Source organism: Elephas maximus, chromosome 4, assembly GCF_024166365.1.
Source record: "Elephas maximus indicus isolate mEleMax1 chromosome 4, mEleMax1 primary haplotype, whole genome shotgun sequence".
NCBI classification, from domain to species: Eukaryota; Metazoa; Chordata; class Mammalia; order Proboscidea; family Elephantidae; genus Elephas; species Elephas maximus.
This window is the reverse complement of record NC_064822.1, coordinates 38,671,139-38,687,643: the sequence shown is the minus strand read 5'-3', so window position 1 is coordinate 38,687,643 and position 16,505 is coordinate 38,671,139. Positions and strand designations below refer to the sequence as shown.

Below are 16,505 nucleotides of genomic sequence, written 5' to 3'. Positions count from 1 at the left end.
ACCACTCCCCCAGTGGGGGAAGAGGTGGGCTTTGCCAAGTGCTGCCTGATGCATTTGTGAGATAAGAATTGAAAACTGTCTAATGGATTCAGCATTATAAATGTAATTAGTGATCTTGGCAAAAGCAGTTTCAAGAAGTTTGTTGAAGGAAAAGGGAGATTAGGCAAAAGTCTCTGGAGAGGGAGATTTTAGTATAGCTGAGTGTAGATAAGGAGCTAGTAGAGAGGGGAAGCTTAAGTATCAGGGTAGGCTTTGCAATCAGGGATGAGAGGCTGTAATCAGGAGAGCCTAGACTCCCTTAGATAGAGAGAGGATGTGGGGCCCAAACACAGGTGAAGAAATGAAAGACCTTCTCTAGAATCATTTTCTGTAAAACCACTTGGGGAGCTTCCAAAAAGGCCCTGCCCCAGTCCATAAGGTGCATAGGTGGTTCCAAGGTGCGGCCTATGGTTGAGAAATGCTGCTTTAAATAATTGTCTTCCGTGTGTGTGCGTGTGTGTGTGTGTGTGTGTGTGTAAACAGCACCGGCAGGAAGAAAGAGAGAGGTTCTGGCATTCCTGGACAGTCAAACGTGGAACGAGGGCAGTGAACAGAGTTGTTGCAGGAAAGGGTAAGGAAATTAGTGGGTACCTTCACCTCTACCCAGTCAAGCTTCTTTGAATCCATTGATTTTTTAAATAATCATACTTATTGTGTTTTCAGTGAAGGTTACACAGCAGTTCAGGTTCCTATTCAATAATTTCTAGACAAGTTGTTCAGTGGCATTGGTTACATTCTTTACAATGTGTGAACATCCTCATTGTTTCCATTCTGGTTGTTCCATTTCTGTTAATCTAGTTTCCCTACCGCCTTACATTTTCATCTTTGTTTTAAATTAATTGTTGACCTTTTGGTCTCATATAGGTAATTTTCTAAAGGAACACAGTCCTTACGGGTGGTATTCATTATTTTTGGAGCTATTTATTATTTAGCTACAAGGAGACCTCAGGGGTTAGTTTCGGTTCAAGGTTTGAAGAGTATCTCAGGGCAGTAGTCTTGGGGAGTCTTCCAGTCTCAACCAGTCCAGTAGGTCTAATTTTTTTTTTTTTAAGGAATTTGAGGTTCTGTTCTACATTTTTCCCCCATTCTATCAGGATCCATCTATTATGGTCCTGATTAGAATAGTTGGTAGTGACAGCTGGCTACCATCTAGTTCTTTTGGTCTCAGGGTAAATGAGGCCATGGTTTGTGTAGACAATTTGTCCTGTAGACTAAGCTCTTCTTTGAGTCTCTGGTTTCCTTCTTTCTCTTTTGCTCTGGATGAGTAGAGATAAACAGTTGGATCTTAGATGGCCACTTGCAAGCTTTTAAGATCCCAGACACTACTTACCAAACTAGGATGTAGAAAACAATCTATGAACTATATTATGCCAATTGATGGTGATGTCCCACGAGACTATGGTCCTAATCCTTCAAACCCAGAAATCCCGAAAGGTGTTTGGTTATGTCTAGAAAGCATCTATAACTGTGCCCCGTATGTGCTTTATGATATATATGAATATATGTGCATATGATCACATAGTTGCATAACATCCATTGATTTTTACTTCTGTTTCCTTCTAAACTTCCCGAGCCAATGATGCTTCCTGGGTGATGCTGGATTTTTCAGTGGATTTCTACCCTGTGGGGTAACTCACTGCAGGGAAATTGGACTTCAGCAATGTTCAGGCTTTTTTTTTTTTCTTGAATCAAAGATCCCGATGTCTTGAAGATAAAACTTACGAATGATTACAAATCATCTCCTGCAGCCAGGTTCTCCCTCTCTAGGTAAGGTATGTGCACACGGCCTTGTCTAAAGTTGACTCTAAACCCTGGAGATAATCTAGGAGAGGAAATTCCATTTGTCATTGCTGCTTATTTCTGTGCAGTCCTGTGCTGCTTGTTTTATGTTAGCTCAACACAGCCAGAAGCTGATGGATTGTGCAGGGACCAAGTTGCCGACCTCCTCCCCTGACCCGGTCTGCAGAGAACATCAGTCTAGGAGAGAAAACTATGAGAGTGCCTGCTGACTAGACTAGAGGCTTTAAAAAAAAAAAAATCTCTCTCTATATAAAATAATATGTGAAAGCAACTATGCCAGATACTGCACATGGTTTATCTCATGGAATTTTTACAAGAGCTCACGAAATCCACGACCACCAGTTGCTGTCAAGCCGATTCCAATTCGTGGTAACCCCTGTGTGTCAGGGTAGAACTGTGCTCCACAGGCTTTCAACGGCCAATGTTTCAGATGTAGGTTGCCAGGCCTTTCTTTGGAGGTGCCTCTGGGTGGACTTGAACTGCCAAACTTTCTGTTAGCAGCCCAGTATATTAAACATTTGTATCACCCAGGGACTCCAACGTATGAAATAGGTACTGTTTTATAAATGAGAAGCTGGGACTTCATATTCTGCCCAACTTCATCCAGCCAGTAAGTGGTAGAGTTGAACTTTTAACCCAGGCCTATGTCCAGATTCTGCATACCTAACTAGTTCTCTATTATAGCCCCCAGTGACTGGCCAGCTACAACTCGACATCTCATTTAGGGAATTCGAGCTAAGAGAGGGACCTGGGAGGCCAGGTACTTCAATGGTACAGCACTAAAGTGCCAGTCTGTGGGTTCCTGCTGAGGAAGCCTCTGATATCACCTGGGTTCCACTTTCCTCAAGACCTGGGTGTTCAACTCTTCCTTCGAGTGCATGGGAGTTCTGGATTCTTTCAAGAAATCACCCTTAGTTCTTCTGCATGATTTATTTTAAGTGACTGCTTGACACTTGCACCCAAATACTCTGTGACTAGGACCGAGAGTACATACGATGATTGGCCTGTGACCGCACAACCAGATTTATGGTCTAGGCAGAAAATAATTTATGAAATGTTACATTTTTAGGTCTCTTTGAAGAGCTTTTATTGACCTTCAGAAACCTCAAAATCATGCTCCTTCCTGCTTCTAGTCCTGATATATTCAGTAGTCTGCCTACCCTGTAGTCACTTAGTATCCAAAAAGCAATTTTAGAAATTAATTGTAGAGTAAGTGTTCTTGTAAAACCTAACAAAATAAAATAAAATCCTCTGTTGTTACCTATGTTTCTGAAAACCCTAGTATTACAGGATGAAATGGGCAAAAGTTTCCTGAGTTGGTACTTCAATAAACAGGACAACTTTGGTGAAATAAAAATTGAAAGAGAAAATGTTGAGTGTTATAAAAGTTCTCCTATCCAAGACACAACTGAGAAGTCCCACCACAATGCTCACAGAAACCAAGATGCCAGTGTGAGTTCAGGATTTAACTTCATGTGCCAAGAGGTATGGTTGCCCTCGCCTTTCTCAACGGTCCCTGGGGTCCCTCTTAGAGAAGCCTGCACTTCATTAGACCAAATGAAGTGCTCCAAGGTCTCTATCCACTAATGAATTAGAATAAACTTATCTGATACAGACATCTGATTTTTACTATAATATTCAAAGCCAACTTGGCCTTCATTGTCCCCCATGCCCCCAACAAACACCAGGTTAGGTTACAAGGGTAACATAACTCTTAAGTCTAGAGTTCCTCTGACTCAACCTCTGCAGAAAGTAAACTTCCAGCTTTGTGCCTGAGTGAGGGGAGAGTATTTACTCATTCCTGTGGGTTGAGAGAAGGGACTGGGGTCTAACAACTCCTGGTAACAATGTTCAACTAGTGGTGTGCTGGAGCTGGCTCACCCCAGCTCTTTCCAAGGGTGGGCTCAGTGTCCTGTTGTTGATAGCTTGAAATCTGTCCTCGAGGGAGTGTTCACACCACTGAATTCAGTTATGGTACAAACCAGCACTCTCCACCCAGCAGCAAATTGTTACAGCTTTATCAGCACACCGCTGCCTCCAACCACTCCCACTTTCAGACTCACACCTTGCTCATGCCTTCAAAGGTACCAGATGCCTCTATGCCTGAGCCCCCTGTTGTACTGTGATACAAGGCTTGTTTCCCTTGTTTCTTTCACTACATGCATGTCAATTCCCAATTTAGTATGCCAAGCTAATATCCACTCATCCATTTCCAGCTTCTGAAATTTGCTTATTTTTACTGCTATTGTCCCATCTATTCTCTTTATTTGATGGGTTATGCTTCTTCAAAAAAAAAAGAAAAGAAGTTTCCTAATTTCATTATACTGGGGTTTGGAGGAGAGCTCTGAGATAAACACTTACAGCATTTAACTAGAAGTCTTGTTACATATTCATAGCCTGAAACGAGGTATTGATACAAAGGAGTGCAGGATTGGGCAATCACAAATGATCTGTGGAATTTGATCAACTCAAAGGGGAAATGAATCTAACAAAACCCTGGCTTTGATAATAGTAATAATAATATTTCTTTGGCATTTTCCATGCACTGCTCTTCAAGGGGTCTACCTCATGTAATCCTCACATTTCAGAGATGAGAACTCTGAAGCTCAGAAGGGTTTAGTAAACTGACCAAGGTCATGTATCTTATAAATGGCAGAGCCAGAAATTTAAATTACATCTGCCTGAACATCTTTCTCTTAACTCCTGGGCTCTTTATGACGTACTCCTTATAGCCAATTCCTGACCACTGCACATGGATCCTGGATAGAACTTCAGTTTTGTGAACTAACATATGTCAGTGAAGAGATTGCTGCTCAGTACAACTCTCCAGGGTCTGTTCTGTTCAAAGGGCCCTTGAGAAATCAGAACAGTATCATCCTAGGAACTGATAGATGAGAACCAGTATGTTTTACTTCTATTTGAGGGCATCCCATCTCTGGTTTCTGATGCCATCCCAAATCACACTGCACATCCGCATCCCCCTAGATTGGCTTTAATCTTTTATACACCCTCTCAGACTCTAAAGCCTGAAGAATTCAAATGGGGAATGCTATGAAGCCCCAAAGGGAAATGCATTTTCCAGAAGTGCTATGGATTGAATTGTTTCCCCCAAAAAGTTATGTTGAAGTCCTAACCCCTGTACCTGTAAATATGATCCTGTTTGGAAATGAAGATTTTCTTTTGTTATGTGAATGAGGTCATACCTGAGTAGGGTGGGTCCCAAATCTAATCCCTCCTGAGTATGTCTTACAAAAACAGCAGAATAAATACATACATGGCTGGAGCAAAACCGACCTCATATGCAGACACATCTACAAGCAACCAAGGAATGCCTGGGGCTTCAGAAGCTGAAAGAGACGAGAATTTTTTCCCAGAACCCAAAGAGGGAGCGCGCTTAGCCCTGCTGACACACTGAATTCTGACTCCAAGCATCTAAAACTGTGAGACGATAAATTACTGTTTTTTAAAGCCACCCACTTGTGGCATTCTTTGTTAGGGAAGCACTAGGTAACTAAGACAGATGGGAAGCTGGGTTACAGTAATTATCACCTTGGCTTGGCAATCCCAAAATGTGGTGCATAGGATAGTTGTATTGCACATTGCCAGAGGGCGCCATTCACATCCTGGATTGTCTGGGTGACAACATGTATAGCTGTGTGGTACACAGGGCTAATTACCTCCACTCTCATAACTGTAAGGCTCTTTATAAGCAGTTATGAAACCCTGGTTGGGTTTCTTACAGAAACTCAGTTCCAGGAGGGTCTGGCCTGAGTTTCTTCATAGTAGGAATACCAAGAGGCAAAGATTCTTTGCAAAAGGGACTCAGTTCAGCAAGTAAACTTGTTGGAGTCCTTACTTCAGTTCCTCTTTAGAAAAGGAGGAGGGTGAGTAGAACAAGAGAGGAGGCCCTGCCTTCCCATGTTACCGTTTTCTCCGTCCAGCACTTTGTCATCGTGGCTCTGGCTTTTTCTTTTTCTGCGGATGAATCATTTTTTTCTTAAGCTAGGCCTCTCTTCCCACAGCCTCAGGCCCCCTGACCACATTAATTCCCCTTTTATCCATCCAGGGATCACCCAGTTCGAATCCATGTCCCCTCCTCTGGCTTATTCATTCCATCTTTAATTTATTCATTCATCAAATATTTATGGAGCACCCACTGTATGCCAGGCACTGTGAAAACTGGGGATACAGAAGTGAACAGAAAGACACAGTCCCTCCTCCTATAGACGTTGTCGTCCTGCAGAGGAGACAGAGTTTTAAACAAATACACAAATAACTGTTCGTTGTTACGGAAACATGTGCTATGGGAGAAAATTACAGGCAAAACCATGAAGGTACATATCGGGGGCTAGGGAAGGCTTGAGAAAGTGATATATAAACTGAAATATGATGGAATGAGTCAGATGTTTATAACCTTCTTTGTACAAGTGATTGGTACAGCATGTGTGAAATACAAAATATCAAGGCCCTGCTCACCCATGAACTTGGTCTGGTGGGAGTCCCTGGCATATCTCCAAACAGCTCTATTACAAGGTGGTCCAGGATGTGTTCTATGTTCTGTGAGTGTTGGGGCTGGGGGAGCGGGTGGAATTTTTACACCAGAGACGGGGAGTGGTCTGGGGAATGCGTAGGGAGAAGGTGCAAAAGCGAAAAGGCAGTCTTAAAAAACTCCTTGTTAGCACTCCCTTTTTATTTTCCTCTCAATTCTCCAAAGTTTAATTTAAAAGGAAACTCTAGTGTGGAGTTATTTTTCTCATTGGATCCAGTCCAGTAAAAATGAAGTAATACCCTCTCTGCTTGGAGTCCTTCTGTGGCGCAAACGGTTAACATACTTGACTGCTATTCGAAAGGTTGGTGGTTCAAGTCCACCCAAAGTTCCTCAGAAGAAAGGCCTGGGTATCTACTTTTTAAAAATCAGCCATTGAAAACCCTATGGAGTGCAGTTCTACTCTGATACACATGGAGTTGCCATGAATCGGAATCCACTCAATGGCAACTGGTTTTCCCTCTCTGCTTAGTTGGAGTTTAACAATTCCTCCTCAATGCTCACAGAACACATCCTGGACCACCTTGCAATAGAGCTGTTTGGAGATTTACCAGGGACTCCCACTAGACCAAGTTCATGAACGAGGAGGCCTTGATACTATGCATTTTTGTATTTCACACAAGCTGTACCAGTAACTTATACATAGCAAGTTCTACACATGTGCTTGCAGAACCTAATTGTTATTTGTGGAATTAAAGGTTTTCTGGAAATTGTTTCTGGAAAACATATTGCTAAGTGTCATGGATTGAATTGTGCCCCCCCAAAATATGTGTCAACTTGGTTGGGCCATGATTCCCAGTATCGGGTGGCTGCCCTCCATTTCATCATTGATGTAATTTTCCTAAGCTTTGTAAATTCTAATCTCTGCCTGTGGTTAGTGAGGCAAGTTTAAATTATGTTAAGGAGGACTAGGGTGGGATGTAACACCCTTGCTCAGGTCGCATTCCTGATCCAATATGTGGCCTGTACCATGTTTATCTTACAAGAGATAAAAGGAAAGAGAAGTAAGCAGAGAGTGAGGAGCCTCATGCCACCAAGAAAGCAGTGCCCAGAGTTGAGCACGTCTTTGGACCTGGGGTTCCTGCTCTGAGAAGCTCCTAGTCCAAGGGAAGATTGATGACAAGGAACTTCCTCCAGAGCTGACTGAGAGAGAAAGCCTTCCTCTGGAGCTGACGCCCTGAATTCAGACTTCTAGCCTCCTAAACTGATTGAATAAACCTTGTCCTTTGTTAAAGCTGCCCATTTGTGGTATTTCTGTTACAGCAGCACTAGATGACTAAGATACTAAGGAATCATTTCTCAGTAAATTGCTAGGAAAGCTTTCACTAACATTCCTAACAATTATTCTAGGATTATTCACCCCAAAAAACCCTATATTTCTTAGCCTACTTCACACAAGAAGCTAGCATTTTAGTGCTCTGTTGCTGTAGGTTTTTTTTTTTTTTTTTTGCACAGAGAAGGCAGAACGTTTGGTATCAAAGGCTCCTGACTTTAAAACAAAAAACATTGCCATTGAGTTGATTCCAACTCATACGGACCCTACAGGACAAAGCAGAACTGCCCCATAGGGGTTCCAAAGCAGTAATATTTACAAAAGCAGACTACTACGTCTTTCTTCCACCAGCGGCTGGTGGGCCTGAACCACCAGCTGCTGGTGGAAGAAAGACATAGTAGTCTGCTTAACTGAACCTCCAGGGCTTTATGAGTCAGAATCGACTCTATGGCAATGGATTTGATTTGGTTTTGTTTTTATAAGAGCTCACTTTCATCAAAGAGATTATGCCAGGGGTCCCTGAGGGCAAGTGGAGAAAAGAGAGCACCTTTGAGAGAAGTGAGAGAAAGAAGGGAAGCGGCCCTCGCACTGAGGGAAGAGTCAGGGCGTTGGGTCCAGTGAGAACCAGGGTCTAGACCACTCCACCGAAGCAGTGTCCTAAACTTGACAAGAGCTCTGAGGGGAAGGATGGAAAAGAGTGCCTAAAATAGACAAGGAGGTTCCCAGCCTCCACAAAGTTTGAGTCCCACATGGAGCATGGAAGCAGCAACTACTGGACCACAGGGATCTGGACAAGAGGGTTGTCAGCAGTTACAGAAGTGCATCACTGATGAGAGGTTTTCCAGGTACCTTTGCCCCACCTTATGGTGGGGTTCCACAAGCAATTAAAAAAAAAAAAAAATTTACCCCAAACACAATTATCATTCTCCTCAGGTGTGTATTAGGTTTCCCTCTAAGAATTTTTTCCTAAGAAGAGCCTTGTTGCTTAAAAAAGAAAAGAAAACCCACTGACTTAAAGTGGTCTTCTTTTTAATATGATTTTTTTCCTGCTGTAAAATTATACATATTTATTATAGAAAATTTGGAAAATATAGAAAATAGATGAAAAAATCATCTATAGTCTTAATACCAGTGGACAATCACTAAGAATACTTTATATAGTATTATAGATAAAATTTTAAACACGAATTTTCTTGTTATACAATGTACCTAGTAACTGCACAAGTATTGGAAAGATCCCTTTTCATACTGAGACAAAAATCTCAGGCTCAGAGGGAATAAGGAGTGAACAACTTATTTTGCAGAATGCTTGTGAATGGTAATAGCTTAGTCAACATAAAAATATTGAATAATTCCTTCTTGGCAACATTTGGCTTTAAAGCTAAAAAAAAAATTGTCATTAAACTTCGAGGAATTTCAAAAGGTAGAAATCTTAGCACAAGTCACATCATTTTGATACACCCATCCACTGGTACTCAAGTCTTAATTTTTAAAGCAGGAGAAAGTATTAAATACAGATCCTGTTATTTTTCTAAAAATATTCTGGGAAATCCAATGTTTCTGAATTGTGAAGTAAAACATAAAGGTTGACAGTTACATAAATCTAATATTTCTTAACCTCAAATTATGAAAGACTATCATATTTTTACACAAAATAACATAAGCATTCTACGTTTGTTTGCCAACCTCCCCCTTCCCTCAAGGTACTTGCGTAAGCACACTATGCTAATTTTCTTTTATAGCAACATGTAAAAAAAATTGGCATAGTGGTGCTTAATAGTTGTGGGGGGAAGGGGGAGGGAAGGGTGCAGTTGGCAAACAAACATAGAAGGCGCACACTATTTGTGTAAAAATATGGTAGTTCTTAGTTTTAGTACCAAACAAAATAAGAAGCTAAACTAAAAAGGAAAAAAAATCCCCATATTTTAGCCTGGTACTCAGTATTCTGAATAAATATTAAGCATTCAATATATCCTTTCATTTTTAATATTTCTAGCTAACTCCCACAGGATTTGAACAAGTAAAGGTAAAAAAAAAAAAAAGAGTAGAAAAGACATGAAGAAAGATGCTTTAAGAAGTTCCATTTTCTCTACCTCCCTGGAAGAAGAGTTTTGTGACAAACACAGACTTTCGGAATGTTGCATATCATTTTTGCTCGCATAATTTCCACCTTGATACCTGATCTCTTAAGTGCAAGAAAGAGGGGAATGTGCTAAACATCCAAGATGGCCCCACAAGGGGAAGGCAGGGTGCTGAGGAGGATGAGCCCCTGCAGCCCTGCCACCTGCCCAAACCATGCATGTCTGTGAATGAGAAAAGTGCCTTTCTTCAAGATATCTGCTGAGAAATTATTGTAATAAATGTGTAAATCTATGATGATTACAAAAGTTAACGTTGATTGCTAGGGTTGTATAATGCCCAACCTGCACAACTGCCCATGGCAGCCCTGAACTCTACCCACAAGATGTCTATATCCTTGTTTTGGGTCTCTTCTTAAATTGCTGTCATCCTGCTGTATTTTATGTATCCTGGTGGGTCTCTGGGTCAAGGCAGGGTACATACATAAACACATTATATTGACCTGAGAAAGAAGTTTGAAGCTCAGGACACACCAGAAGGCAAAGAATTGTAACTGGATTTAAAAAAAAGGACTGATTGGTTAGAACACCAGCACCTTCAACAACTAGGTCTTCCTGGGATAGCACAAATTAGCTCCTGCATGTTAGGAAATATTGCATCAGACGAGACTGATCCCAAATGTGGGCTAAATGCCTTGTAAATAGAAATCAGAAGTAAATTAGCTCCTTTGTTACACAGTGGGTTAACATATGAAACTCATTACCCAAAGAAGTTGGTTTAAATTGAAAATATAAACATGCTTAAGAAAAATTTGTTTCAGATTTATTGGGGAAGTAGGCAGGTTTGGTGTGAGGGGTTTAAGCTACAACCCAGAGTCAGGTGAAGAGTGACACCTCCATGTTCAGCCAAGTGTTTCAGTCTCTGATTGCTCCCCTTTCTTTCTTGTGACCTGTCTGCCAGCCCTGCACGGCTTTGTCTGCCTGGAAGCCTAAATCCAGGGCTTCCCCTGCCCCTCCTCAGTCTTGTCTCACCACGTGATGGGAACGGGAACATGGTTGGTGGCTGGACTGTAGTACAACTACAAAGGTGGAGCAAGCTTGAGGCCAAATGGAGCAGGTGCTGGCACACAACAATGAGAGGAAGTTTATGTACTTTGGAGTCAAGTGGCTTGTAGCTAGAATATAGAGGTACTGGGACCAGTTGAGACTGGCAGCTGGTGTTAGAGAATTCTTGCAGGAGATAACACGTTGGGGCCCTATTACGAGGGAATCTCTAGCTTCAGGAACTCTCAGGCCAGGCACTATGGGACTTTCAGGCTGATCACTGACGTAGGGAAATACAGAAGGTGGCAAAGTCCCAGCAGGACCACTGTCCCTGGGAGGACTGATCAGAGCAAATCAGGATCCAGTGCCGAAGCAACTAAGCAGGATATACTGTGGGACTTGGGAGTGAGACAGATTTAGTGATATGCTAATTGGAATTGGGTGACGAAATGAGAGCTTAATTCTAGGAACAAGGCAAAGCACAGGAATTTAGAGGTATCCGGTTACAGCAGGACCATATAGTTTGCTTAATCACTACACGTGTTGGACTGCTTTTCCTTAGTAACATACCCACAAGTCCTGAGACTGGGATAAGGCTGAGCCTAAAAATGATGTTCACAGGGTCCCTGTCATAAGGATAGGAGCAGACCAGGAGCCTGTAGGGTGCTGTGATCCAGTCCCCCTCTGACCCTGCCCAGTCCCCCTCTGGTCCTGCCCATTCCCCCTCTGGTCATGTCCAGTCCCTCTCTGGTCGTGTCCAGTCCCTCTCTGACCCTGTCCAGTCCCACTCTGATCCTGTCCAATCCCCTCTGGTCATGTCTAGTCCCACTCTGGTCACATCCAGGCCTGCTCTGGTCCTATCCAATCCCCCTCTGGTCATGTCCAGTCCCCCTCTGGCCCTGTCCAGCCCCACTCTGGTCCTGCCCATTCCCACTCCGGTCATGTCCAGTCTCCCTCTGGTCATGTCCAGTCCCCCTCTGGCCCTGCCCAGTCCACCTCTAGTCCTGCCCATTTCCCCTCTGGTCATGCCCAGTCCCCCTCTGGTCATGTCCAGTCCCCCTCTGGTCATGTCCAGGCCCCCTGTGGTTGTGTCCAGCCCTCCTCTTGTCCTGTCCATTCTCCCTCTGGTCATGTCCATTCCCCCCTCTTGTCATGTTCAGCCCCCCTGTGGTTATGTCCAGTCCCTCTCTGGTCCTGAGCCCATTCTCTTCTCGCTTCTCTGCTTCCACTGAATTCTCAGCTTGGAGGTTTTGACTTTAGTCCAACTCCTCACTCCACTGTTTGACTGATGATTCTGGACTCTAACTCCAGTTAATCTCACCCCAGAGCTTGGGGAACAGGCCAAGTTCTTCCCTTGACAGTTGAGATAAATCCGCAAGTGCTCCATGATGGGTTATTAAAGAGAAGCTGGGTGTCTTATGGGAATTCTGCCTTCTCTATTTCTATCAGTCTTACTAGCATTCTCTCAGGATTACCCCTCCTGTTGGTGTCGATTACCATATCCAATTACTGATTGATGAGACTAATTATGCCGATTGATTTCTCTTCTACTTTTCTCTGCCTCACCACCTGCAGCCCACTGCCCCCTGTGAACTTAGAAGTGTCTATCCAGCCAGCACATTCTTCTGATTCACTTCGTGTGTCCATGAACTATGTACTATTTGCATGTGCTCTGTCCATTTTGAAAGCTTGGGTTTTTAACAACTTTTACCTCCTGTAAAATTTACCAATTATTGACCAGTAATTTATTGAGAGCCTGTGTGTTGCAGAGCCTGACGGGTTAGATACAATAACTTCCACCCTAGATTCTGAGGATCACAATACATAAATGCTACTTACTATTCCCTACCTGCTCCACTTATTTCCGAGGTAAAAACTATTCCTTCAACAAATACGGTGAAAATTGTGAGAGCTGGAACTCAATGGGACTGCTTTGTTTTTCTGGGTCTTGAGGGTTCACCACCTTTGACAGGGTGCAGTCTTACCGCTTTTTTTTTAATAGCTCCTTTTAGTGGAAAATGTTTTATTCCTTCTCTGACAGGTTTCCGCCTTACACAGGTTCCAGCTTTCCCAGGTTTTATTGTCCTCTTTTTGTCTGAAAAATCCATTTATAAGTGCCTTAATTTTTTAAACATCTGTACCTTGTCAAATAAATAAGTTTCTAAAGAGCACATCTTTTCAGCAAATGCTTGGTTTAAGTCTGGATAAAACAGTTATCAAAGAATCAACTGGAGAGAAAGAAATCTTGATTTTGCAGTCTTTCCATTTCTGCAAGGTGAGATCCTTTGACCTAGATTCCATCCCTTAAAAGGCAAGTGACTGCAGATGATTCTAAGTAAATTGGTAAATATTGATATAAAGAGTCTGATTCATTAGCCACATTTATTTAATTATCCTGAAAATCTGCCAGACAGAAAGTGTTCTCACTTTTGTCCACCTTCATTGTTACCTTCAGAGCCGCTCTCTCCATAGCAACTGGAAACTTCTCCAGGCTGAATAATCCCCTCGAGTTCCCAGTGCACCATCAAGGAATTTTAAAAACGAAGGACTTTGTAACCACGAAATACTCTCCAAGATTTAAAAGGCCGCAGAGCTCCAGATAAATAACCATTTATCTATCTTCTGAAGGTAAGCACTGGGTTTAGAAATGTTTGTATCATCCTCCGCCGTTTTTAAACGCTAGCGTAAGAATCTTAAACTTTTTTAAACAGTAAAAGTAATCCCTCGTCTTTGTGACTACCCCACAGTCATTATCAGCTCATCTCTCGGCCAGGATCTGGCGTGAGATGCTGTTAACATTTTGTGTGTCTTAAGCGATTGGCTGGAGAGATTAATTTTTTTCCAGAACGTTGATTAACCTAAAATCTGCACCCCCCCCCCCCCCCCCCCAGTGACCGGTGAGTGATTGGTCTCATCGTGACTGGTGAGGTCCTGAAATTCTCTTGTTTTCCTAAGACATTTTGTACTCCAGAATCTTGATTCTTAATAAACCAGCAAAATTATCAGTGAACTCAGAAGTGAATGCCTGAAAGTGGGTATTTTCCTCCAGTACACTACTTTGTCTAAAGCCTTATAATTCGACATTACGTTGGTAATTCAGTAAACATTATTTTCCCTTTACTTTCCCTTACTTCAGTGATTAGGAGCACAGATCACTTGGAATTCTACTTTACTATGAGATAAAATGCAAGTGTTTCCTCTGTTGAGTCTTAGAACTTGTACCATGTGCAGGATAAACTGAGAAATGTATTCTTCCTAATTTTCTGGCTCTATGCTTAGTTCAAGGAGCCCCAGTGGCTCAATGGTTAAGTGCTCAGCTGCTAACTGAAAGGTCTGTGGTTTGAATCCAGAGCCGCTCCTCTGGAGAAAAGACCTGGCAATCTGCTCCTATAAAGATTACAGCCTATGAAACCCTATGGAGCAGTTCTACCTTGTCATATAGGGTCCTATGAATTGGAATTGACTCAACAGCACATAACAACAACTGTGTGTGTAGTTCACAGAAAGACAATAAAACAAGCTTCTTAGCTAACCTGCTACAGTTTGTATGTCTACAGCCATGGTAGTTTTCCTGGTGTTTAGGGTTATGAAATACCTACAGACCCCCTGTTGTTTAGAAACAGCTTGTCATTACAAATCAGCTTAGCCACCCAATTAATGAATCCTTTCAAACATGTTGCAGGCGAAATAATTGAGGCCTTTATTTTTCCCCTTCACCACAGAAATTTCTCCTGTTGCAAGTTTACACTGTGAACAGCATTCCACTCTTCTTCTCCATCCAAGACAGACTCAAGTAAAAGGAAGAACAGAAATGTGTTTCTGGACAAAGTTTTCAATATTTTGGATGCCATTGTTGCTTCTACTCAGCCTTATGGTAGAAACTCAGCCAGAAAACCCTTCAACCCAGGACAACAACAGCACCTGGAGTCCAGGCCATCTGACAGATGTACTTCGAATTCTCTCCACTGGTGACCACCCACCTCTGAACCAGTCAAAAAGCCTCATGAAAAGACTGTTGCAGGAAACTGGGTGCCCACGGAGGACAAATGGAATGCAAGAAGATTGCAATCTGGTCAGTGCAGTAGAACTAGGATCAGTTAGCAGGGCACGTTTGAAAGAGGTTAATGGATTGTATAGTCATTTAGATCTTTCAATGTCCAGGCAGGCAATGCATTGTGGTAAAATAACTCCCATATCTGGGATATAACCAGTCATTCAGCATTCTGTGGATAACAGGTAAAGACAGAACATTTCATCATTAAAAAGGAAATGTTTAAGTAAGCCATTCCATAGCCCTTCTGCATGTTTGCAAAAACCCAGTGCCGTCGAGTCGATTCCGACTCATAGCGACATGTTTAGAGATACTTATTTGCAAACGTGAACTTTTAGTCTTCTTTCTGATTTACTAATCCTTTTCTTTTGCCTGCAGTGAACTTTCACAGGATTGCACAAATAGATGCCATTTGTTTTCTGTAGCATAATAATAATATTTTGCTAAAGCAGTGAAACCGTTGAGAGCCAGAACTTGCTGGGACTGCCTTGTTTTCCCAGGTCTCAAAAGTTTTCCGCCTTTGACAGGGTGAAGTCTTACCACTTTTCTATTGCTCATTTTAAAAAAATAGTGGAAAATATTTGAGTTTTCCCTCTCTGTCAGGTTTCTGCCTTAGACTTGTTCCAGTTTTTGCAGGTTTTCCTGTATTATTTTGTGTTAATATTATTCTGATAATTGTCTGAAGTTGAATTTTAAGTACTTTCTGCTGGATATTGATTTTTGCTAGTATCTTGTGTGGTGGGGAGTTAATGAATTAGATAATCATCTTAAAAATGAAGAATCTGGGGCTGGGGGAAGGAAATGATAGAGGTGGACCTAAAATTGGAGCTGCAGTGCGTGAGTCCTGACTCACAGCCTCTTCCTGGCCTATGCTGTGAATCTCAGTCCTGGCTGCACATCAGAATCACCTGGGCAGGGCTCACAAAACACCCCTGCTGGGCTTGTCCTCCAGAGATCGAGATGTCACTTGCTTAAGGAGGGATTTTTTCAAAGCTCTCCGGGCCATTTGGGAACCTGGTGGTGCAGTGGTTAAGAGCTACAGTGAGCTATGGCTGCTACACCAAAGGTTGGCCGTTCAAATCCACCAGCAGCTCTTCGGAAACCCTATGGGGCTTTTCTACTCTGTCCTATAGGGTCGCTGTGAGTCAGAATCTATGGCAACGGTTTTTTTTTTGCCAGGCCATTTTAATGTAAGAACAGATGGGACTGAGAAGGTTACCATGAGGGCAGGTGGGTGGTATGGCAGAAGGAAGGTGGGATTACAAGGAACAGCGGCACAGGAGGTGAGCGCCCAGCGGCCATGTCTTAAAATAGCTGCAAACCAAAAACGCTCTTCATCCTCCCTTTTTTGACCCACTAGATTTTTTTCAGAATAAACCCGTGAATAAATAAGTGAATGAATGAATAAATAAATGAAACAGAAGCAAGTAACTACCCCAAAATAAATTTTGGCAGACTTTCTCCCTCATGCGTAGTTCTAGGGAAAACATTTACTGGCCAAGTGGTTTTTTTTTTTTTCATTTTTTTAAATTTTACGACAGAAGGGTCTTGCTCATGGAGAGAATTTCTCTCTATTCTGTAGAAACAATAAGTAATATAATAATTATTAAAATTCCCAGTGGTTCTTAGAGAAAACATGTGTTACAGTAGGTAACTCCTCTGTGATGACAATAT

The 16,505-nt window shown here is 42.3% G+C and overlaps 1 protein-coding gene across 1 annotated transcript in view; it reads left to right on the top strand.

The window, feature by feature from the left end:
• The first annotated feature begins 13,258 nt into the window (after positions 1–13,258).
• SLC39A12 (solute carrier family 39 member 12) overlaps positions 13,259–16,505 on the top strand; it is an 84,540-nt gene continuing 81,293 nt past the window's right edge. The window contains exons 1-2 of the mRNA XM_049881899.1: positions 13,259–13,408; positions 14,503–14,852. Coding sequence (XP_049737856.1) covers positions 14,592–14,852 — 261 coding nt within the window. The 5' untranslated portion in view covers positions 13,259–13,408; positions 14,503–14,591. The remainder of the gene's footprint in view (positions 13,409–14,502; positions 14,853–16,505) is intronic.